Source organism: Pelobates fuscus, chromosome 2 (assembly GCF_036172605.1).
Source record: "Pelobates fuscus isolate aPelFus1 chromosome 2, aPelFus1.pri, whole genome shotgun sequence".
NCBI classification, from domain to species: Eukaryota; Metazoa; Chordata; class Amphibia; order Anura; family Pelobatidae; genus Pelobates; species Pelobates fuscus.
In genome coordinates, this window is record NC_086318.1 from 86294185 (window position 1) to 86311719 (window position 17535).

General features: G+C 46.7%; 1 protein-coding gene across 1 annotated transcript in view; it reads left to right on the forward strand.

The window, feature by feature from the left end:
* The first annotated feature begins 8519 nt into the window (after nt 1-8519).
* The window catches only part of ANO7 (anoctamin 7), a 71066-nt gene continuing 62050 nt past the window's right edge, over nt 8520-17535 (forward strand). The window contains exons 1-6 of the mRNA XM_063440972.1: nt 8520-8598; nt 12575-12677; nt 13012-13084; nt 13820-13929; nt 14804-14911; nt 16609-16692. Of these exons, the coding sequence (XP_063297042.1) occupies nt 12591-12677; nt 13012-13084; nt 13820-13929; nt 14804-14911; nt 16609-16692 (462 nt within the window). The 5' untranslated portion in view covers nt 8520-8598; nt 12575-12590. The remainder of the gene's footprint in view (nt 8599-12574; nt 12678-13011; nt 13085-13819; nt 13930-14803; nt 14912-16608; nt 16693-17535) is intronic.

Here is a 17535-nt window from a genome sequence, read left to right on the forward strand (position 1 = left end):
GTCGGGGATCTGGAGATGCCCGGTGGTGGTGGTACAGGAATGTCCCATTCTTTGAGTAGTCTCGCGCCGTCACGTGGCGTGGAGATTATCTTGTCGGTTCCATTCCTTTTAAGTAGTAATTTCGTAGGGAATCCCCATTTGTAAGGGATATTAGCCGATCGTAAAGCAAGGGTTATTGGTGCAAATGCTCTTCTCTTGAACATAGTTGCTGCTGATAGATCAATGAACAACTTGATGTCTGCAAACTGTTTAGGCAGCGGTGGGTGCTTTCTGGAGGCCTGCATGAGTTGGTCTTTCACTGTAAAGTAGTGAACTCTGGTGATTACGTCCCTTGGTGTGGAGGAAGGCAGGTGTTTAGGCTTAGGCAGTCTGTGCGTGCGGTCTAGCCGGAGGTCTGAGGCCTCTAACTCTGGGATGAGTGCCTTAAACATGTCCTGTACAAATTGAGGCAGGTCTTGTGGGCCTACTTCTTCAGGCACCCCCCTCAGTCTTATGTTGTTTCTTCTGTCTCTATCTTCATTGTCTGCTATTTTCCCTTCCAGGTATTGTACCTTTTGCTGCAGTGCAGTGTGTGCTTCTGCTAAGTCGTTGTGGGCTTCCCTTAGCCCTTCTGTCGCCTCCTCTAAATGCGCCGTCCTGTCCCCTAGGGCCTGGATGTCTGCCCTGATGTCCGCCGCCATTTTAGAGAAATCGGAGCGGAGATTGGACTGCAGTGACTGCAGCATGTGGCTCACGGAGGCATCCGTGGCCGGTTGGGTACAGGGGGGGTCCGTTGGGTCTTGACTCTCACCCGGTTCGCAGTCTGTAGCTGTGGGGCTGTGGTCGTCGGCGCCATCTTGGCTGACACTGCGACCCGTTGTGAGGTGCGAGTGAAGAGTTTTCTGCTTCATTTTTTTCGCTGATTTAGTAGTCATGACTTCCCCTGAGCTCTCCTCGGCGTTTCAGTCGTGGTTTTGGTGGTGTAATGCTGTGTTACACGCTGTGTTAGTCCACGGAATGGCGGAGCACTCAGATTATGCGACTGCTTTCATGCGGAGTTAGGCCACGCCCCCGAATTTGTTTATTTCAAGATTTTTTTTTATTTTTCTTTATTTGTTTTTCTCATCGCTCTATTGTTTCTGTTTAGGTTTCTTACACTAAGCTGCATCTCGGAGTTACCAACGCACGCACGCTCCCCTCCAGTGTCCAGGGGATATTGGACCTCTTTATTAATCCATCTTACCCCAGATGTGCTATACACGGTCACTCCCTATCTTTGCCTGAATTAGTACCCCAGACCTCAGTGGTACTATCCTGCATTACACACCTACAGTTGAATAGGTGACAACCAACAGCCCTTACCAGGGTATAGTGGCCTTCTCAGGCCTTTAACCCCTTAAGGACCAAACTTCTGGAATAAAAGGGAATCATGACGTGTCACACATGTCATGTGTCCTCAAGGGGTAAAGCGTATTTTAACATCCCACCGAAACTGGGTCAGCGGCTACTGCTGTCATAGCCACCTCTGGAACACTACGAAAGGCCTAGCTTCTCATACGCAAGCAGTTATACCTTTCTCTTCGTAGACTTTATACCACGTTCATTGTTACATTACATGACAGGTGTATAGTCGCCATTTGGGCAGTCGGAATCCAGGACAAACCACCCCCATATCCTAACCCAATAACACACAGACACTAAGTAATATGGGGAAATTTGTCCACAGCTTTATTAACCAATAATTAATAATAATATTAATAATAATAATAATAATAATAATAATAATAACGATAATAAATTAACAGATAAACATGGGTCATTGCCCCCCATACTCCGCCCCCTCGCATCCTGTTCCTTCGGCTACCATACAAAAGGCAATGACCCCCATATAATAACACATATACATATTTATAACATACACCAACATTCCAAAGTGCCAACCATCCATTAACCACGGCAGGGGTATACCCGGATACCCCTGCCCCACCAGGTTCTGAGCCACCTCCAGGACTCGAAACCTCTCAACCACCGATGACCACAATCTGTTTATTCCACCTCACGTTCATCCAGGGGAGCCTATTTCCTCTCCTTCAGCTCCCCGTCCCGCCACAAGCTCAGACCTTGACCCCTTAAGCTGTCTGAGCTCCGCCACCCCGAAGAAACAGACCCATCCGTATACCATCCTGCCAACCCAAGTTGAGCAGGTCCAAACCCACATCCGAGAGGTGAACACCATCCGAGCGGTAGTATCCTGGCAACCCTTCCTCCAGCTCAAGGTGCCTTACCACCACACCCCCTACCTTTCGGACAAAGCTTGCCATCAAGCTATTCACTTTCTTTCTGCACCTATCCATAGCCACCGGATCCCGAGCGTGCCGCCACCGGCGCCGCGGGACAATCTCCGACCAGACCAACATGACCCCCGGAAGCAGGCCCCTCAACTTATTGATGTCCTGCTTCATCCACTTCACCAGCCGGCGTTGCGGCGTAAGGCCCAGGTCATTACCCCCAATATGCAGGACCAGCAAGTCTGGCGTGTATCCTGCAGCCAGCATCCCAAACAGTGTACCACAAACATCCCCCCAGCAAAATCCCCGATACCCAAACCAACGAACTGCCAACTGGCCTCTCGGAAAACCCAGCTGCTGGCCTCGCGCTCGAGCTGCGGCCCTCCTCTCGGACCAGAAGACAAACGAATGGCCCACGATCCATGCCTCACGCCCTGGGGGGGAAAAACGAATGATGAGGGAAGTCCGACAGAGACCCCCACCCCAGCCCAAACAACACAGTGAACCATTTCAATATAGCCAGTTACAAGTCTATTTTTTTTTTTTTTTTTTTGCATAAAACGGTCCCCAAGTCCATTACTCCAACAGACCCAACCGGACATAGGAACGGAATCTTACCGATTCCCACCTCCCGATCCGCTTCACCACCTCGTCCCCCAATCCCAACCGAGCCGCCTCCGTGGCCGCCCCAATACGGAACGAGTGCGTTCCAAATCGTTCAGCACGAAGCCCTAATTTGTCCAAGCCCAACCGAAAAACTTTCGTGAACTGGAACCGAGAAAGGGACGATCCGTCGGCATGCACCAACAAGGAACCCCCCATCGCTGGCCTCCGCGCCAGGTACTCCGCCGTAGCAGCCAACGGGCACAAAGCCGAGCCCGGCAAGGCCCCCAGTGCCACGTCCCGGCCCACGCCGCGGACGTCCGTTTTGGATCTGCCAAGGTGCACCACCACCTTCTCATCCAAGACACGAACCCCCGAAAATTGCAGGCCCCCCTGCACCATCTTATTAGCGCTCACCAATTCCCCAATTCGGAATGCCCCAAAAAACGCCAAAATAAACGCCACCTTGAACAGCGAAGCCTCGAACCCATCAAAACAGATCTCAGGCAATAGACCCACCAAATCCCCCAGTAGCTGAACCGACACCGGGCGCCTGGTATCCGGCGACCTGCGTCCCTTGCGATAACCCTTCAGGGCTTGCCTGATGACGAAGGTCTTGGTAAAGTCCTCCTTCCCATGCCACCTAAACCAAAATGCCATCGCCGCCATAGACCTGTCCACCATGGCAGGCGACGCCCCTTTTGCCAGCAACTGACAGGTGTACCACAGGAAAGCATCCCGCAGGGCATCCCCGTCGTCCATGGCCAACCCGTCCAGCGACCGCTCCCACAAGCCCCAAACCTTACTGTACGAGGCCCAAGTGGCCGGTGCCAGAGAAGCCTTCACAAGTCCTCCAAGCAGGATGCTCCCAGCTGCCAAATCTCGTCCGGGCAAGCCTGCCCTTCCTTCGATGCCCCCGGCGCCACCAGCCAGAATCGGGACCACTGAAAACGAGACAGAGCATCAGCCACCTCATTCAAATAGCCGGGAACATGGCGCGCGCGAAAAACAACATTCCGAGACATACACAGCAATACCAGTCGCCTAAGCAGCTTAACCACCGGCCTCGAGGCCGCAGACTGACGATTCACCGCGTGAACCACTGCCATGTTATCCGAGAAAAAGACCACTTGCCGATCGCGCAGCCCGTCGCCCCACAGTGCCATCGCAACGACCAACGGGAACAACTCAAGGAAAGCCAAGTTGCGCATAAGAGGGCTCGAACCCCAAGAGTCCGGCCACCTCTCCGCACACCAGCAGCCACCAAAATATGCCCCAAAGCCCACACTGCCCGATGCATCCGTGAAAAGCTCAAGCTCGGCCGACGACTGGCCCTCCTGTCGGAACAACACCGTCCCATTAAAGTCCCGCAAGAAGGCATCCCAGATGCCCAAGTCCGCTCTCATGGCCGCCGACACCCGGATGAAATGGTGCGGGGACCGAACCCCCGCGGTAGCGGCCGACAAACTGCCACTGAAGACCCTTCCCATTGGAATGACCCGACACGCAAAATTGAGCAGCCCAATCAAAGACTGGAGCTGCCGCAGAGTAACCTTGCGCGCCCCGGCCACAGCAGCCACCGCCCCTCGAAGCCTGTCCAGCTTATCCCGGGGCAGCCGACATTCGCCCAACCCAGAGTCAATCTCCAGACCCAGGAAACTCAGACACGTGGTCGGGCCTTCAGTTTTATCCGCCGCCAGCGGAACCCCGAAGTGGCCCGCCACCCACTCAACCGTCCGCAGCAGGCGCAGGCAATCCAAGGAATCAGCCGGCCCCACACACAGAAAATCATCCAGAGATAATGCACAATAAAACGATTCCCCGCTTCCACCCGTACCACCCATTCGAGAAAAGTGCTAAATTTCTCAAAATAGGAGCACGAAATGGAACAACCCATGGGCAGGCACAAGTCCACGAAGTAGGCCCCTTCGAAGAAACACCCCAGTAGGTGATGACAGTCCCGGTGGACCGGCAGCAGCCGAAACGCGGCCTCAATGTCCACTTTCGCCATCAGAGCCCCACGCCCGGCCCGCCGGACCAGATCGACCGCCCGGTCGAAAGATGCATATGACACCGAGCACAAGTCCTTATGAATACCGTCATTCACCGACTCCCCTTTCGGGTACGAGAGATGGTGAATGAGTCTAAATTTACCCGGCTCCTTCTTGGGAACCACCCCAAGTGGGGAAATCCGCAGGCCTTCCAGCGGAGGCACTGCGAACGGGCCCGCCATGCGGCCCAGCCCGACTTCTTTGCCCAGCTTCTCCCTAACCACGTCCGGGAAGTCAGCCACAGACTTCAGGTTGCGCAGCCTCCCCGATCCCCCCTCCTGCTCCTGAAACGGAATAAAAAAACCGTCGCAAAACCCGCCAGGAGCACAGCGGCATCCGCCCTGTTATCGTAGCGGCTTAGCCACGGCTCCATCGCGCTTAGCCTCACTGGGGTTAAGCCCAGGGGAAGCGGATGCACCCCCTCCCCCGGCCGCGACAGCCGCACCGGCGCCACCGGACTTACCCTTCTTGAAGCAGCGGTTGAGCCCATGAGCGCCTCCGCAGCCGGAGCACTCGTGCTTGAAACGACAGGTGGCCCCCCATTTGCATTGGCCCTCATTATAGAGCCAACATAAGCCCTTTGGTAAGGTGGCCGACGAGGCGGACTGCCCCCTAGCGCCGGCCGAGTTCTGAAAGGGCTGTGCCTTTTGCGCCATCATTAGCTTCATCCAGAGCGGCAGGTCCATTTGGTCCCACCGCATACCCGGGTTAGCCGCCAGCCGCTGCCTAAACTGCTCGTCATACCGCCACCACCCCGTAAGTCCGGTACGCTTCCCAAATGCCATCCAAATAGCAAAACAGAGATGAGCATAACTCATAATTCTCGCCGAGCACGCTAGCCAGCACGCAAAAGGCCCTCAACCAATTACCAAAGGACTTCGGAATCTTGCGATACCGCTTCCTCTTCTCCTCCTCCTCCTTCTTCTCGTCCTTCTTATCCTCCTCTTTGAGGTCTATAAAGTCCTCTAATGGGAGGAGGGAGAAGATCTCACAGAACTCACCCTTCCATATCTTATCCTTTACGTCCTGTTTCAAATGAACCCCCAGCGGGCCCGCAAAAGATACATACGCGTGCTGTCTAGCCGCGTCGGGGATACCCCCAGTCAACTCAGCCCGCTCACTCCCAGCCTCCCCTACTTCCTGCGGCACCACCATGTCCCCGCCCGAACTAGGCCCTGTGGAATTCCCGACCCGAGAGCTCGTAGCCACAGCACCCGGAGCCCACACCTGACCAATGCCGCTAGTGTCACCCCCCGCCCCCAATGAGTGGAGTAGTGCCTGAAGTGTGGTAACTAAAGCGCTAGAGTGTAGTGACCCACTGGACTCACCGGCCAAGCCCCCCGACACCGGAACGGTGGGGGCTGCAGTGCAGATCGCCCGACGTCCAGGAAGAGGAACTTCCGCCGCTGTCTCGCCGACCGGGGAGCCCACCCGGTGACCAGCCTGCGAGGAGGCAGAACGGCTCCGAGATCTAGGACAAGGAGAAGAAGTCCTGGGTAGGGTGTAACAGACATCAATACCCCTCCCGTCACGACCCCGGGAGCGCCTGCTCTGCACCGAAGCCTCCCGCTGACCTCTACCACCACGTGGCACCTGGGAACCCCTGGGGCTACGACTCCTCCCGTCTCTACCAGCAGGCCGCCCCTGCCGACCATACCTAGGGGCTGCCGCACCTTCCCCTGCCGAGCTGTCCGAGGGGGAGCAGTGCCGACCCGACCTCCCCCGCGCATCCCGGGACCCCAGAGATCTAACGGGCGAGGGACTGCCGCTACTACTCCCAGAACCCGGGCCCCACCGCCGCCCAACCACTACGGAGGATCCCAGTCCCCGGCCTCCCCTATTCCTCTGCCTAACTACCTCCGGAACCCCCTTTCCCGCACCCACCGCCACTGCCCCCTTACCTTTTCCCCCATGCTTACCAGACCCCGTCGGCCCAGACCTACCCACCACCCCTTCGGGGGACCCGCTCTCTGACCTGGCCGCATCCCGAGAACCCCCACCGCCCTTGGAACTCACTCCTTTCGAACCACATTTACGCTTAGGGGCCCCAGGACCCTCCCCCCTTACGACCATGGCCTGGGCGCCCTCCACCGGCCTACTCCCGCCCCCCTCTGTGGCAGAGCTCCCCCTAGCGACCTTCCCGCCAAGAGGGCCCCGGCCGGAGCCCTCTGCACTTGCCTGTTGCCTCCTAGGCCGGCCATGCGGTCACCCGGATCCAGCCTCATCATCATCGTCACTCTCCGATGGGGGGGAAGCCCTCCTAGACCTCCCCTCCGTGGGTCCCGCACCACCAGGGGGCCGCCCGGCCACCTCTGACCCGAAAGCAGCAGTGCCCCCGTCCACGACATCCTTCTGCCGCCGAGTGCTCATCCGAAGCTCCGCCGCACGCGGGGAGGCAAGGCCTCGACCACGCGGCTCCCGGGCCTGCTGCCGGTCGCAACCGAAACTCCACTGCTTCCGGGGACAACTTCACCGGGCCCCGCGCCCGGGCTTAGCCTCCTCGGGGGCCTCCGGGCCCGGACCGGTCTCCCGCCATCGCCGTCCCGATCCGCCGCCTCCGCCAGGGCAGGGCCTAGCTGTGCCCGTAGCCAGTCCACACCCTGATGCCGTGCTGCCGACCTGATCCCCTCCAGCAAACGCTCCACGTCGTCCATTGGCCCTGCAGAGGAGACAAAAGAAATCCGACCAAGCAAGTCCGCGCACACCGAGGTGAACACAAACTCAACCAGGTAGAAAGTTAGAATGACTCACCTAAAATGGCTGCTCATTTAAATAGCCAATCCTACTTACCCATAATTCCAACCCTTGCTTACTTCCTCCTAAGCCCGCCTCCTAACCCCTGTCAAGGCCTTTTTCCGCTTAGCTGCGCTCTAGCTACATGGGGCTACACTATCAGTGGCTCTGGCATACATATTAAATCCCCAGCCTTCTTGTTACATAGATACGCCATTGCCCTTGTTGCTTAAAATGTATTATATATATATATATATTTAAAAAGTGCTGTATCATCATAATACTGAACAACTGTTTGGAAATTCTGTATACTACGGCTACACATGCTGTTGGGGCATTGTAAACCAATATGTTATGATTTCATGCACAATAAAATAAAGAATAAAAGAAAATTAAAAACACAGCTGACATAGAAACTTAGTAGAATAGGAGAATTTGTCCAGATCGGCTATTTTGGCCTAACATTTGAAATTCACAGGTCACTTCAAACCAATTCACAGTGATATTATGAAGGATTAATAAAGCCATTGAAAATGTTAGGCCAAAACTACTAAACTGAAAATATTCTCCCAGTTGGATAGTTTGGCCTTGAATTTGCATTCGCCGTGTCAACACATGAAGAGTGCTCCTGTTTGGTATGTATGATTCTTATGCTGCAGGAGAGTAATCAATTGGCTAATTATGGTCATTAATTTGGAATCCAACCTTGATCCTTCAATTAACTTCCCTCCAGGGCAGAACTTTTCACGGACTGAATATCACGGAAAACGGATTGTGTGATAGTGGACCTGGAAGCTTTACATAGCAACGGGTTAATCCATTGATATGTGATTAGCCTGATTGTCTGAGTGACTCGAATGATCTCCCCTTTTCCTGACACTAAGCAGTGTGACTAACTGAGCCTTTCAGTGTTGGTTCAATGTCTTTCTCTCCTTTATGATCAGGTAATCCTTCTCTTAAAAAAAATATTCATGTCAGAAGCATTGCAATGTGCCATATGTATGGTAATGTTTTAAAGGGCTGGTGTCTAAATTCCCCGTGTCTAGGAACAGCGTTGAAATCCTGTCAGTTGCGTAATGTTAGGATTTCATAATGCATGGAACTCCAGGATGTCAGATCCACGCATAAATTATACATTTCTCTGGGAGACATTTAGAGAGGGATAAGTCATTCTATCATTTCTACATAAGATTGCCAGAATTCTATTTAGAATGCACTTAACTTGGTAGTCCTAGAGAATTTACAGATTAAATTTTTTAGGCCAAAATTCGAATTTTCTCATTTAAAAATAAATACATTTGTGTGTAAATTTTTATTTTGCAAAGTCTCATCAAATCTCACTTAGTTTTCCGGGTTACACGTTGAAGGGCATCACACAAGATACTAAATAACACATAAAATTATTAAACAAAGTTATTTTGTAAAATCCTGAAACATTTGATTTCAAGTATTGTTTTTTTTTTACACTCTGCCAATCAAAATGAAAGTGATAAGACTGAGGCCTCGTTTAAGCAGAGTCCTCTTCAACCCATCGTTCCTATGTTTTCTTTAAATCTCCTATCTCATAATATTGTAAAGCGCTACGGAATCTGTTGGTGCTATATAAATGGCAATAATAATAATAATAAATGGAAATATAGAGGCTATGGCAATTCTATGTGCATTCCAAATGTCAGCTTAAATATCAGTCCAATGTCAGTTGTCATCCATTTTTCCCCATTAACTTTTATGAAACACTAAAAGTCAGACGCTGCTAACGATTCTTCCTTTAGTAGAGGTATCTCATAGCTATTACTGCTAATCAGAATCTGTGTTTTGCAGCATTTTGTGGTGAGCCCCTCCCTTCTGGGTTTTATTGGGTATTCCCCACGGTATCCCCCATTAGCGATGCTGTCAGTGTTAGCCAAGAAAGTAGAAAATAGTTTTAATTACTTACCATTATTTTCCTTTTCTGTCTTACCACGGCAACACCACTAATGGGTTAGCCCAGACTCTCAGGTGTCATGACAGGAACTCTAATAAAGCAATTAATTAAAATGGCACAGCTTTTTTTGTGTGTTTTTTTTCCTTTTGTCCTCTCTCTCTTTATTTTGGGAATGTAATATCATTTTGGAAACAGAGGAATTAGAGGTGGATAAATGGATTATTTTGGCACACTAGAGAAATGGTGGGAAAAAAGTCAATAATAACATTTTATAAATAAAAAAATAGTGCATATGCACAAAACTGGTGCAAATATAATTGCTGCAATTTTTATAAACCATCTATATTCTAATTAGTTTTTAATTTCAATTTAAATGTCTCGGCCTCTTATTTTAAATGTCCTGGTCTTTTCATGGTTTACTTAATAACTCCACTAGAAACTATGCTTGCCTATTCTAGCCTACGTTTTGCAGTTTGGTTTGCAATTCACCACAACTTGGTGTTTAATAAATAAACCCCATAGGGTTATTTACTCAAATGTGAATTCTCAGAAATTTAAAGTGAATTTCAAATTTTAGATAAAAATAACCAAATTGAAAACCTCCTCAGATCGGCTTTTTTTTTTCTTTTCTTTTTTCAGCTCAGTTTTATTGACATTTGTGTTGTATTGATGTGTAACTTAAAGTAAATACAATACCTCATAATTTGTGATATCAATCCTGCTTTTCCAAATTACTTTGGTGTTTCTTTTTTTTTTGTCAATCTTTCTTTTATTGAAGCATTTGTGATGGGGTACAGAAGAGAAGAGGGAAACGTATATTTTGATTACATTAGAGGGTGTAGACATTATCAGAGTTATACTAGTACATTTCTGAATAACAATGCTTCGTTTTTTTTTTTTATTATTAAATTATGAACTTGCCGATTGGGAACAACGTAATGTATTCAAGAGCACTGCATGACTTGTTAGAGAGTCAAAGGAATAGCAAAAGACAAGATGATTTCTAGACATGCAGTCAATAAACATAGCACGATTCAGGCTGGATTTACTCCAATTTAGGGGACATAAACACATGTGGGTTGTCGGTAGATTAAACTAAAAGTAGGTAGACATTAGACTAACGCAGCAAACGATAATATTAACGTGTTATGAGGGTTGCCATCGTAGTCTGTCATACAGTATATTTTAACTCAGGAGGTATAACCCTGTTCTGCTCTAGGAAACATACGTGGGTCACATAGTGTGTCCTGACATGCGCCAAGAGGCTAATGGAACAGTAAATGGACGCGTAGCGTGCATGCTAACGTTACAGTACGTGCTGGTAAAATTAACTGTGTGACTGTGTGGGTCAGGAATATAAACTTATCCACCACTCAGGGTGGGTAGTATTATGTAGAGGTAAAACTAATGCACCCCCTGTCTGCGGCCATATCACAACTGTAGTTGAAAGTACCCGATATAGGTCTGAGATTTATATTGGTAACATGCTACCTAAAAAAGTGACGTCTGGCTCAGCTAACGCCTCCACAAAATATTAAAACAACAGGTAAAACTTAGGTGCAGTGAGTAATAAAACAAAATATAAGGTTATGCATATCTCGCAAGTATATTGCCCAGGTAATATTGCGCCAGGTCGTGAGTGTCCGTCAGCTTGTGGTCTGGCCTTTTATGATCAGGGTCTAGGATTCATTCAGCCGATCCCTGTCGGTCTCATGGCTTGTGGTGAGCAAGGGAGTAGTCGATAGTTCATCAGCGGAGGTATCAGGTGGGTAAGCACGGAGGTGGTTGGAGTACGGCACGGAGCTTCACCCCAGCTCCAGGCTTGAAGTCGGGCCCACACCTTGTGTCCACAGACTCGGATACCTCTCGGGGCCGGGTCTTTCCCGTTGTGGGCGCTTTGGAGGGCCCTGGTGGTTCTCCGCCGCCGGCGGCGGGCGACCCTCCTGCGGTGTGGTCGGTGTTTGGGAGGAAATCTCCTGTTGGGCCCCTGCCTAGAAGGGCATTCCGCCTGTAGGCGTATGGCGGGTTTGCCCGGGGAACGCTCGCTCTGTCTCACGGCCTCCCGCCTTTCCCCTACCTCTTGTCGGTGAGGTGGTTGTTGTGCCGTCCGCTGCTCCAGTTTTTCCCAAAAGCTTTGCAGCAGGGCATCCAGACGTTCGTGGAGGGGCTGATAGAGAGCAGGCTCAGCTTTGAAGTTTGTGGGCGCCATTTTGTGGAGCACTGTTTGCTGGTTCGAAGCATGCTGTGGAGTCTTGTCCCCGTTTGCAGCATTTGTGGGTCGATGATAGCCGCTGATACGGACCGGGATAACCCCCACCGGTCCTGGGGGGGGGGGGGGGATGTCCGATACTGCGGGTGCGTCATGATTAGTCGTGCTGGGAGAGCGGCCGTCTCTCGCCAGCCCAGTGATGTGTAGGCCTCGGACCTCCGGTTCAGCGGTATGGCGGTCAAAGTGTCTCAGAAGGTGTCTCCCGGTACCTCTGCCCTAGTGTAACAAGGTAGGGTGAACCAGGGTGCAGGGTTTGCAGAGTGTACCGTTGAATTTCGCCGTTAACCGTGAGCAGAATCCGGAGCTCAGAGTAAGCACGTCTGTGCAGCTCCCCGGTCAGGCTCCGCCCCTTGGTGTTTCTTAAGGATCCGTGTGGAAAACTCTGAAAACCTCAGCACAACCTGCTCTGCTTATAGGTGTGTGTGTCCATTTTGTATTTTCAGCACTGATGTAAAGTGGGAATTCAAAGTTTAGCATCATTAGTTTTATATTTACAATTGCATAAGGATATTTCATGTAATTTAAGTGAAATAATTCACTTGCTCCTATTTCATTCAATGCAGTTTTAACATGTTTACTTATCATTTGTTTTCTTTAATGTATAATTGTCTTTTTTTTTTTTTTTACTTTTCTATTTCTAAAACTATAGCGCCATCTTGTGGCGTCTTACCTTCCAGTAGGTCCCCACCAACAGTTTATGGTTTAAGTTTAGAGTTTCTATTTCCAGAAATTACTGACCAAAGATGTGCACAAGGAGGAAAACAGGAAGTGGAGAAGAGGTTAAGCTCCTGCTGGACCATCAAGAAAGTCCACAATCCACCGATCCATTGGTAAGATAATATACCCTTTGTAGTTTGCCACACGTTCTTAAAACTCATGTGGGTTCCATGCTTTGCCTTAAACCCACCAAGAATTTAAAACTCTTCCATTTATCCACCTTACCCATAGAAGAATTTCATGTTTTTAGGATATCAAATAATCAAGCTATAGAAAATACAGATATTGGCATATTATTTTATTCGTCCTATTTTGGCCTGAAACGTGTGATTCTCTTATTAATTCATCACAATAAATATTTTTGTGGATATGGCCCATTTGTTTTAAAACACGTAGCCTTTACTGTTCCTAAATCATTCTATAATTGCTTTATTTTTAAACTGTCAGGCATGGCCTCCTGATCGTGGACAACACGATGATGATAGAGTGAATTTCTTTAGTGATGGGAAGACACAAATAGGTAAATATTTGCCTCTTTTTGATATTCTGTTTAAGTCATGGAATCGTAGAATCATTACTCAACTGAAACAGAAAGCAATAATAATCCACATTTTATCACGTAAAAAGACATTGAGCAATGCAACTTATTGGTACCACATAGAGTGGACAAAACAAGATTTAAATAAGCCAAGAGTTTGAAATACTAGTAAGCATAAGTACCACGCTAGAGCAATAGAGTGTATGTAAATAAATATATTTATATATATTTTTTAAATAATTTTTTAAAATCTGTGACTCTTTTTTATACATAATTGTACACGTTAACCATGATCTATTGAAAGGCCTTTAGATTTTTGTGGAACTATTTAGACATTTTACCACAACCGAGATTGTCCCTGGCTGCCTGGCACTTACCTCCTCAACATTAAATCTGTCGAACCTGAGAGCATTGGGATAACCCAGCCAATCCTTTTACTAGACTTATATTGTATCATGTCTGTCGTCATTTTAGTTATACAGTTGTAATCAAAATTATTCAACCCCCATTGAAAATCAGGTTTATTGTCAAACTGTACAGAACTTCCGCTGGTTGCAATGAACAAATCAAACAAAAGCATTTGAAAAAGCTTAACACAACCAAAATCAAACTTATGACGACTTCTCCAGTCTCTAAATTATTCTTATATAATCTAGCTAGGCTGCATCATGGAAGAATGATCAAATCCTCTTCTGTTCTGTTGCCATGTTTTTGCAGATTATGTGTTAGTTTGGGAGGCAAAGAAAGATGCAGTGGATGAAAAGCAGAAGAATTTGAGGAAAAAATTATTTGGTTACCTGAAAAAGCATGGACTCAGGATGGAGGAAGTAAGGCAATTCTGTGCTTCCGTCACGTAGCACGTACCATTTACTCGATTTACTCCACTTTTTCTTCGTGGAATTCGAAACTATACACACACACAGTTACATTTATATACATTTTAGTATCCATTTACTGATACAAATACATATAGATAGCTTTTATTTCATCCAGTTGTGTTCCATGCAACTTACCTAAGCTTGTTTCTAAATACCTTTGGGCCATATATGAATACACCAACAATATAACAATCAACAATCTAAAGTGAGAATTCAAAGTGACTTTTAAATTTAAGGTCAAAATAGCCAAAAGGTAAAAATTATCTAATTCAACCATGCTTTCAATTCTGCTTCTTTGTCCTTAAATTTGAAATTCATTTTTGAATTCTCACTTTAGTTGATAAACCTGCTAGAGTCTTCTGTGATGGACACTCACTAAATCTTCCATTTGGGACAAATGTGTCCACCTATTCTGTTGTATATGTCCATGGCCAACCTTCCTTGTAGTCTGGTATTGAAGCAATGTCTGTATTTCAGCTTGCACTGATCTCCTTTGTGTTTTCTCTTGGGTCTTTAAAAAGGCATCACTGGGACAACAACTCCCATTATTTGAATGTAAACATAATTTGAAAAAGTAATAACGTTGTGATAACGCAGTCTACAAATTGCAATAGTCGGGAGGAGTAGGGCCTGTTAAACCCAATGTATACCTGTAATCCTATAACCTAATATTCTGAGGACACTAGAGAACTCTGTGCTGGCTGTGGCCTAAACACGTGGGAGAAGCACGGGGGTGGAGGGTCTTGTGGACATCCTTTTAATCATCTTAACTGCATGCTTCTAACCAGTCTGTTCTTTCTATATAACTCTCGTTCTCCTACAGCACCACTTCCAGAAGAAAGATCTAACTATCCATTTCATGTTGCTCAATGCTCCTTGGGCAGTGCTGTGTTACTATGCTGAGGAGATGTCTATGAAGGTACCTCTAAAGGTATGACTCAGCACATATTATGCTTTCAATGATTAAAGCTTTGGTCTTTGGTGTCCTTGAGCCAGTTACAAACCTTTCCCCCGCTTGTCAAAAGTACCACTTGGACTTTAAGGTTGGCAGAACCAAATTACATTGGGCTCCAGAGCTGTTCTTCTGTTGATGCTAGAGATAAGTTGGTCTGGGTATCTGTGAATGCATTATAATCTTTAGGAATAACATAAAATATGGTGCTCAAAATATGCCTATACTCCCTCAAAGGCTTTAAGACAAAAACAACACCGGAACGACACAGATGATGTTTTTTGGCTTTCAAAAGTTGAAGCCCTTGAATGAGTATAAGTATATTTTGTACACCATATTTATTTTGTTTGGTTTGAGTTGACTTTATGCTACGTTCGTCTTCTTCTTCTATTTTTATTATTTTTTTATGGTTGCTACACTTTATAGAAATGTGTTTATTTTGTAGTCATGATGTGGACACTGCATGAAACAAAGCACTATATATACTGTCTGTATATCTGAACATAATTGAGTATATGCATGTTTGCCCTTGAACACTATTTGCACCAATAGCACAATATCTTTTGTTTTATAGCATGTATTAGAATTGTTTGTAGTTTTAGTACTTATTTGGTACACTTACATTTTCATTGTATTTTTATAATCATGCTACAGGATTAAGGCTGTCTTAACTGTATTATAGGCCCCCGGGCAAACCATTGCAATGGGGCCCTGCCTACACAATTACTCACAGTATTCAGAATGTAAATGATCAATATAATTAAGCTTATATTTACTGGTACCTCCAACAAAATCAGTGTTTAAACATTAAAAACCTGCTGTACAGCAGAAATTAATATACACAAACATTTGGACAATATAACATTAGCAACTGACATGGACTGTTAAGAATAGTAGAAGAACTTTGTTATAGCTTTACGGCTTCAAAACATTGTGTGTGCTGATTTTGTCTTGCTTATGTACGATTAGAACGTGTACGTTGTTTTCGTCAAGATATATATTCGCAACAGCAAGATCGCATGTACAGATAACTGCTGATACTAAACGTTTTAATAAAGAGGGTTTGAAGGTTCTGTATAAATCTCCTGGAATAATAGACTGAAAAATTGGCAAGACTCTGGGGTCCCTATGCTCGTGGGGCCCTCGGTCAACTGTCCAGCGTACCCATGCGTTACAACAATAGCCCTGTACAGGATGGCAGAGGGAAGTCAGATATTATTTAGAAGGCGTCAACAAATTCCACAGTGCCTTTCTAAAAGTGGGCAAACGTAGTGGCAACAAGACAAGTTGGATGTACAGGAATTGAAGGTGGTGGGGGTCCTGATCAAGCTTGCATATGAGTATGGATATAATCAGGGAATACTTCTGTGCATTAGACAGGATGAAGATGAATTAACAAGAGTATCCAGACATGTTCTGGTTTCCAAGTGCAAACGGATGAAGGGCTGAGTCAACCCTGCTGGGAATTAAACCTGCGACGCCCAAGGGTTGAACAAATTCTTCTGATGGAGCATTAGCCAACTGCGCTATCTCACCAACAATTAATAAGAGTATCTGTTATAAATAGTAAGGATAGGATATTCAGGCCACCAGTGCGTCCATTATCATTAGATGCACTAGGCTGCTTAGGCTCTCATTGTACTCCGTTTTTTTCTGTCAGGGTTTCTCATTGACAGGTGCGGAATCCAGCTGATGACGATTGGCTTCACAAGATGGAAGCTCAAATGAGGAGGACTAATGGAAAGACAGATTCAGAAAAGGTCTGGATGTTTTTTGGGACTTAACAGTTAATATTGACATTGTTGAAAGCCTATTGATCCAAGGACAAATCTGATTGATACATTGATTCAGGATTCCCCTTGTTCTGCAGAATTAAGTACATTGAAGTCAATGTAGACTCATCTCTGCAAACATAGTTCATTTTTCTGAGTTTTTGTATTTGTGATTTTAATGGACAGTAAATTAGCAAATATCCGCAAGTGATGAAGGACGATAGATGTGTTTTGTTTTTGTTTTTGTTTTGTTATCATTTGTGCAATAACTTTGGTTTTGTGGCTTATTTTTGTTTGTATGCTTCATTGGTTTTGTTTTGCTATGTATTTGTATTTAGAATGTGTTTTGTGTTTTGTTTTTGTTTTCTCTCATATTTTTGTTGTTGTGCGTTTCTTTCTTATTGTTTAAAAGACTGGCTAAACCTACTCATTCTCTGTTTTACAACTCTTAGAGGTAAGAACAGTGTAGGATGGATTTCAAAATATTACATTATTTCTATTCTGTGGTTAATAGTGATGGGAAAGGGAGGGAAGGCATGTACCTGCTATTGGAAGGTGGGTGTTAATGAAATGTTTGCTATGCTTTGTCAGTAGTCTTTTGAGGACACTCTGGTTCATTTTCATCTAAGTTAGCTGTGAAATGATTTGGGTGGGGGTGGGGGAGGAGGGGTGTAATTTGCCTAACTTTTCTGTTTACCGGCATCTCTAAGATTCAATATTTTATGGGAGCGCCATATTGTTGGTGTATCTGAGTGTACAACAGAGCTCTGCATCAGTAATTCCTAATAGTAATGTGTCTTTAAACTACAATACATGTGTTTTGAAACCAGT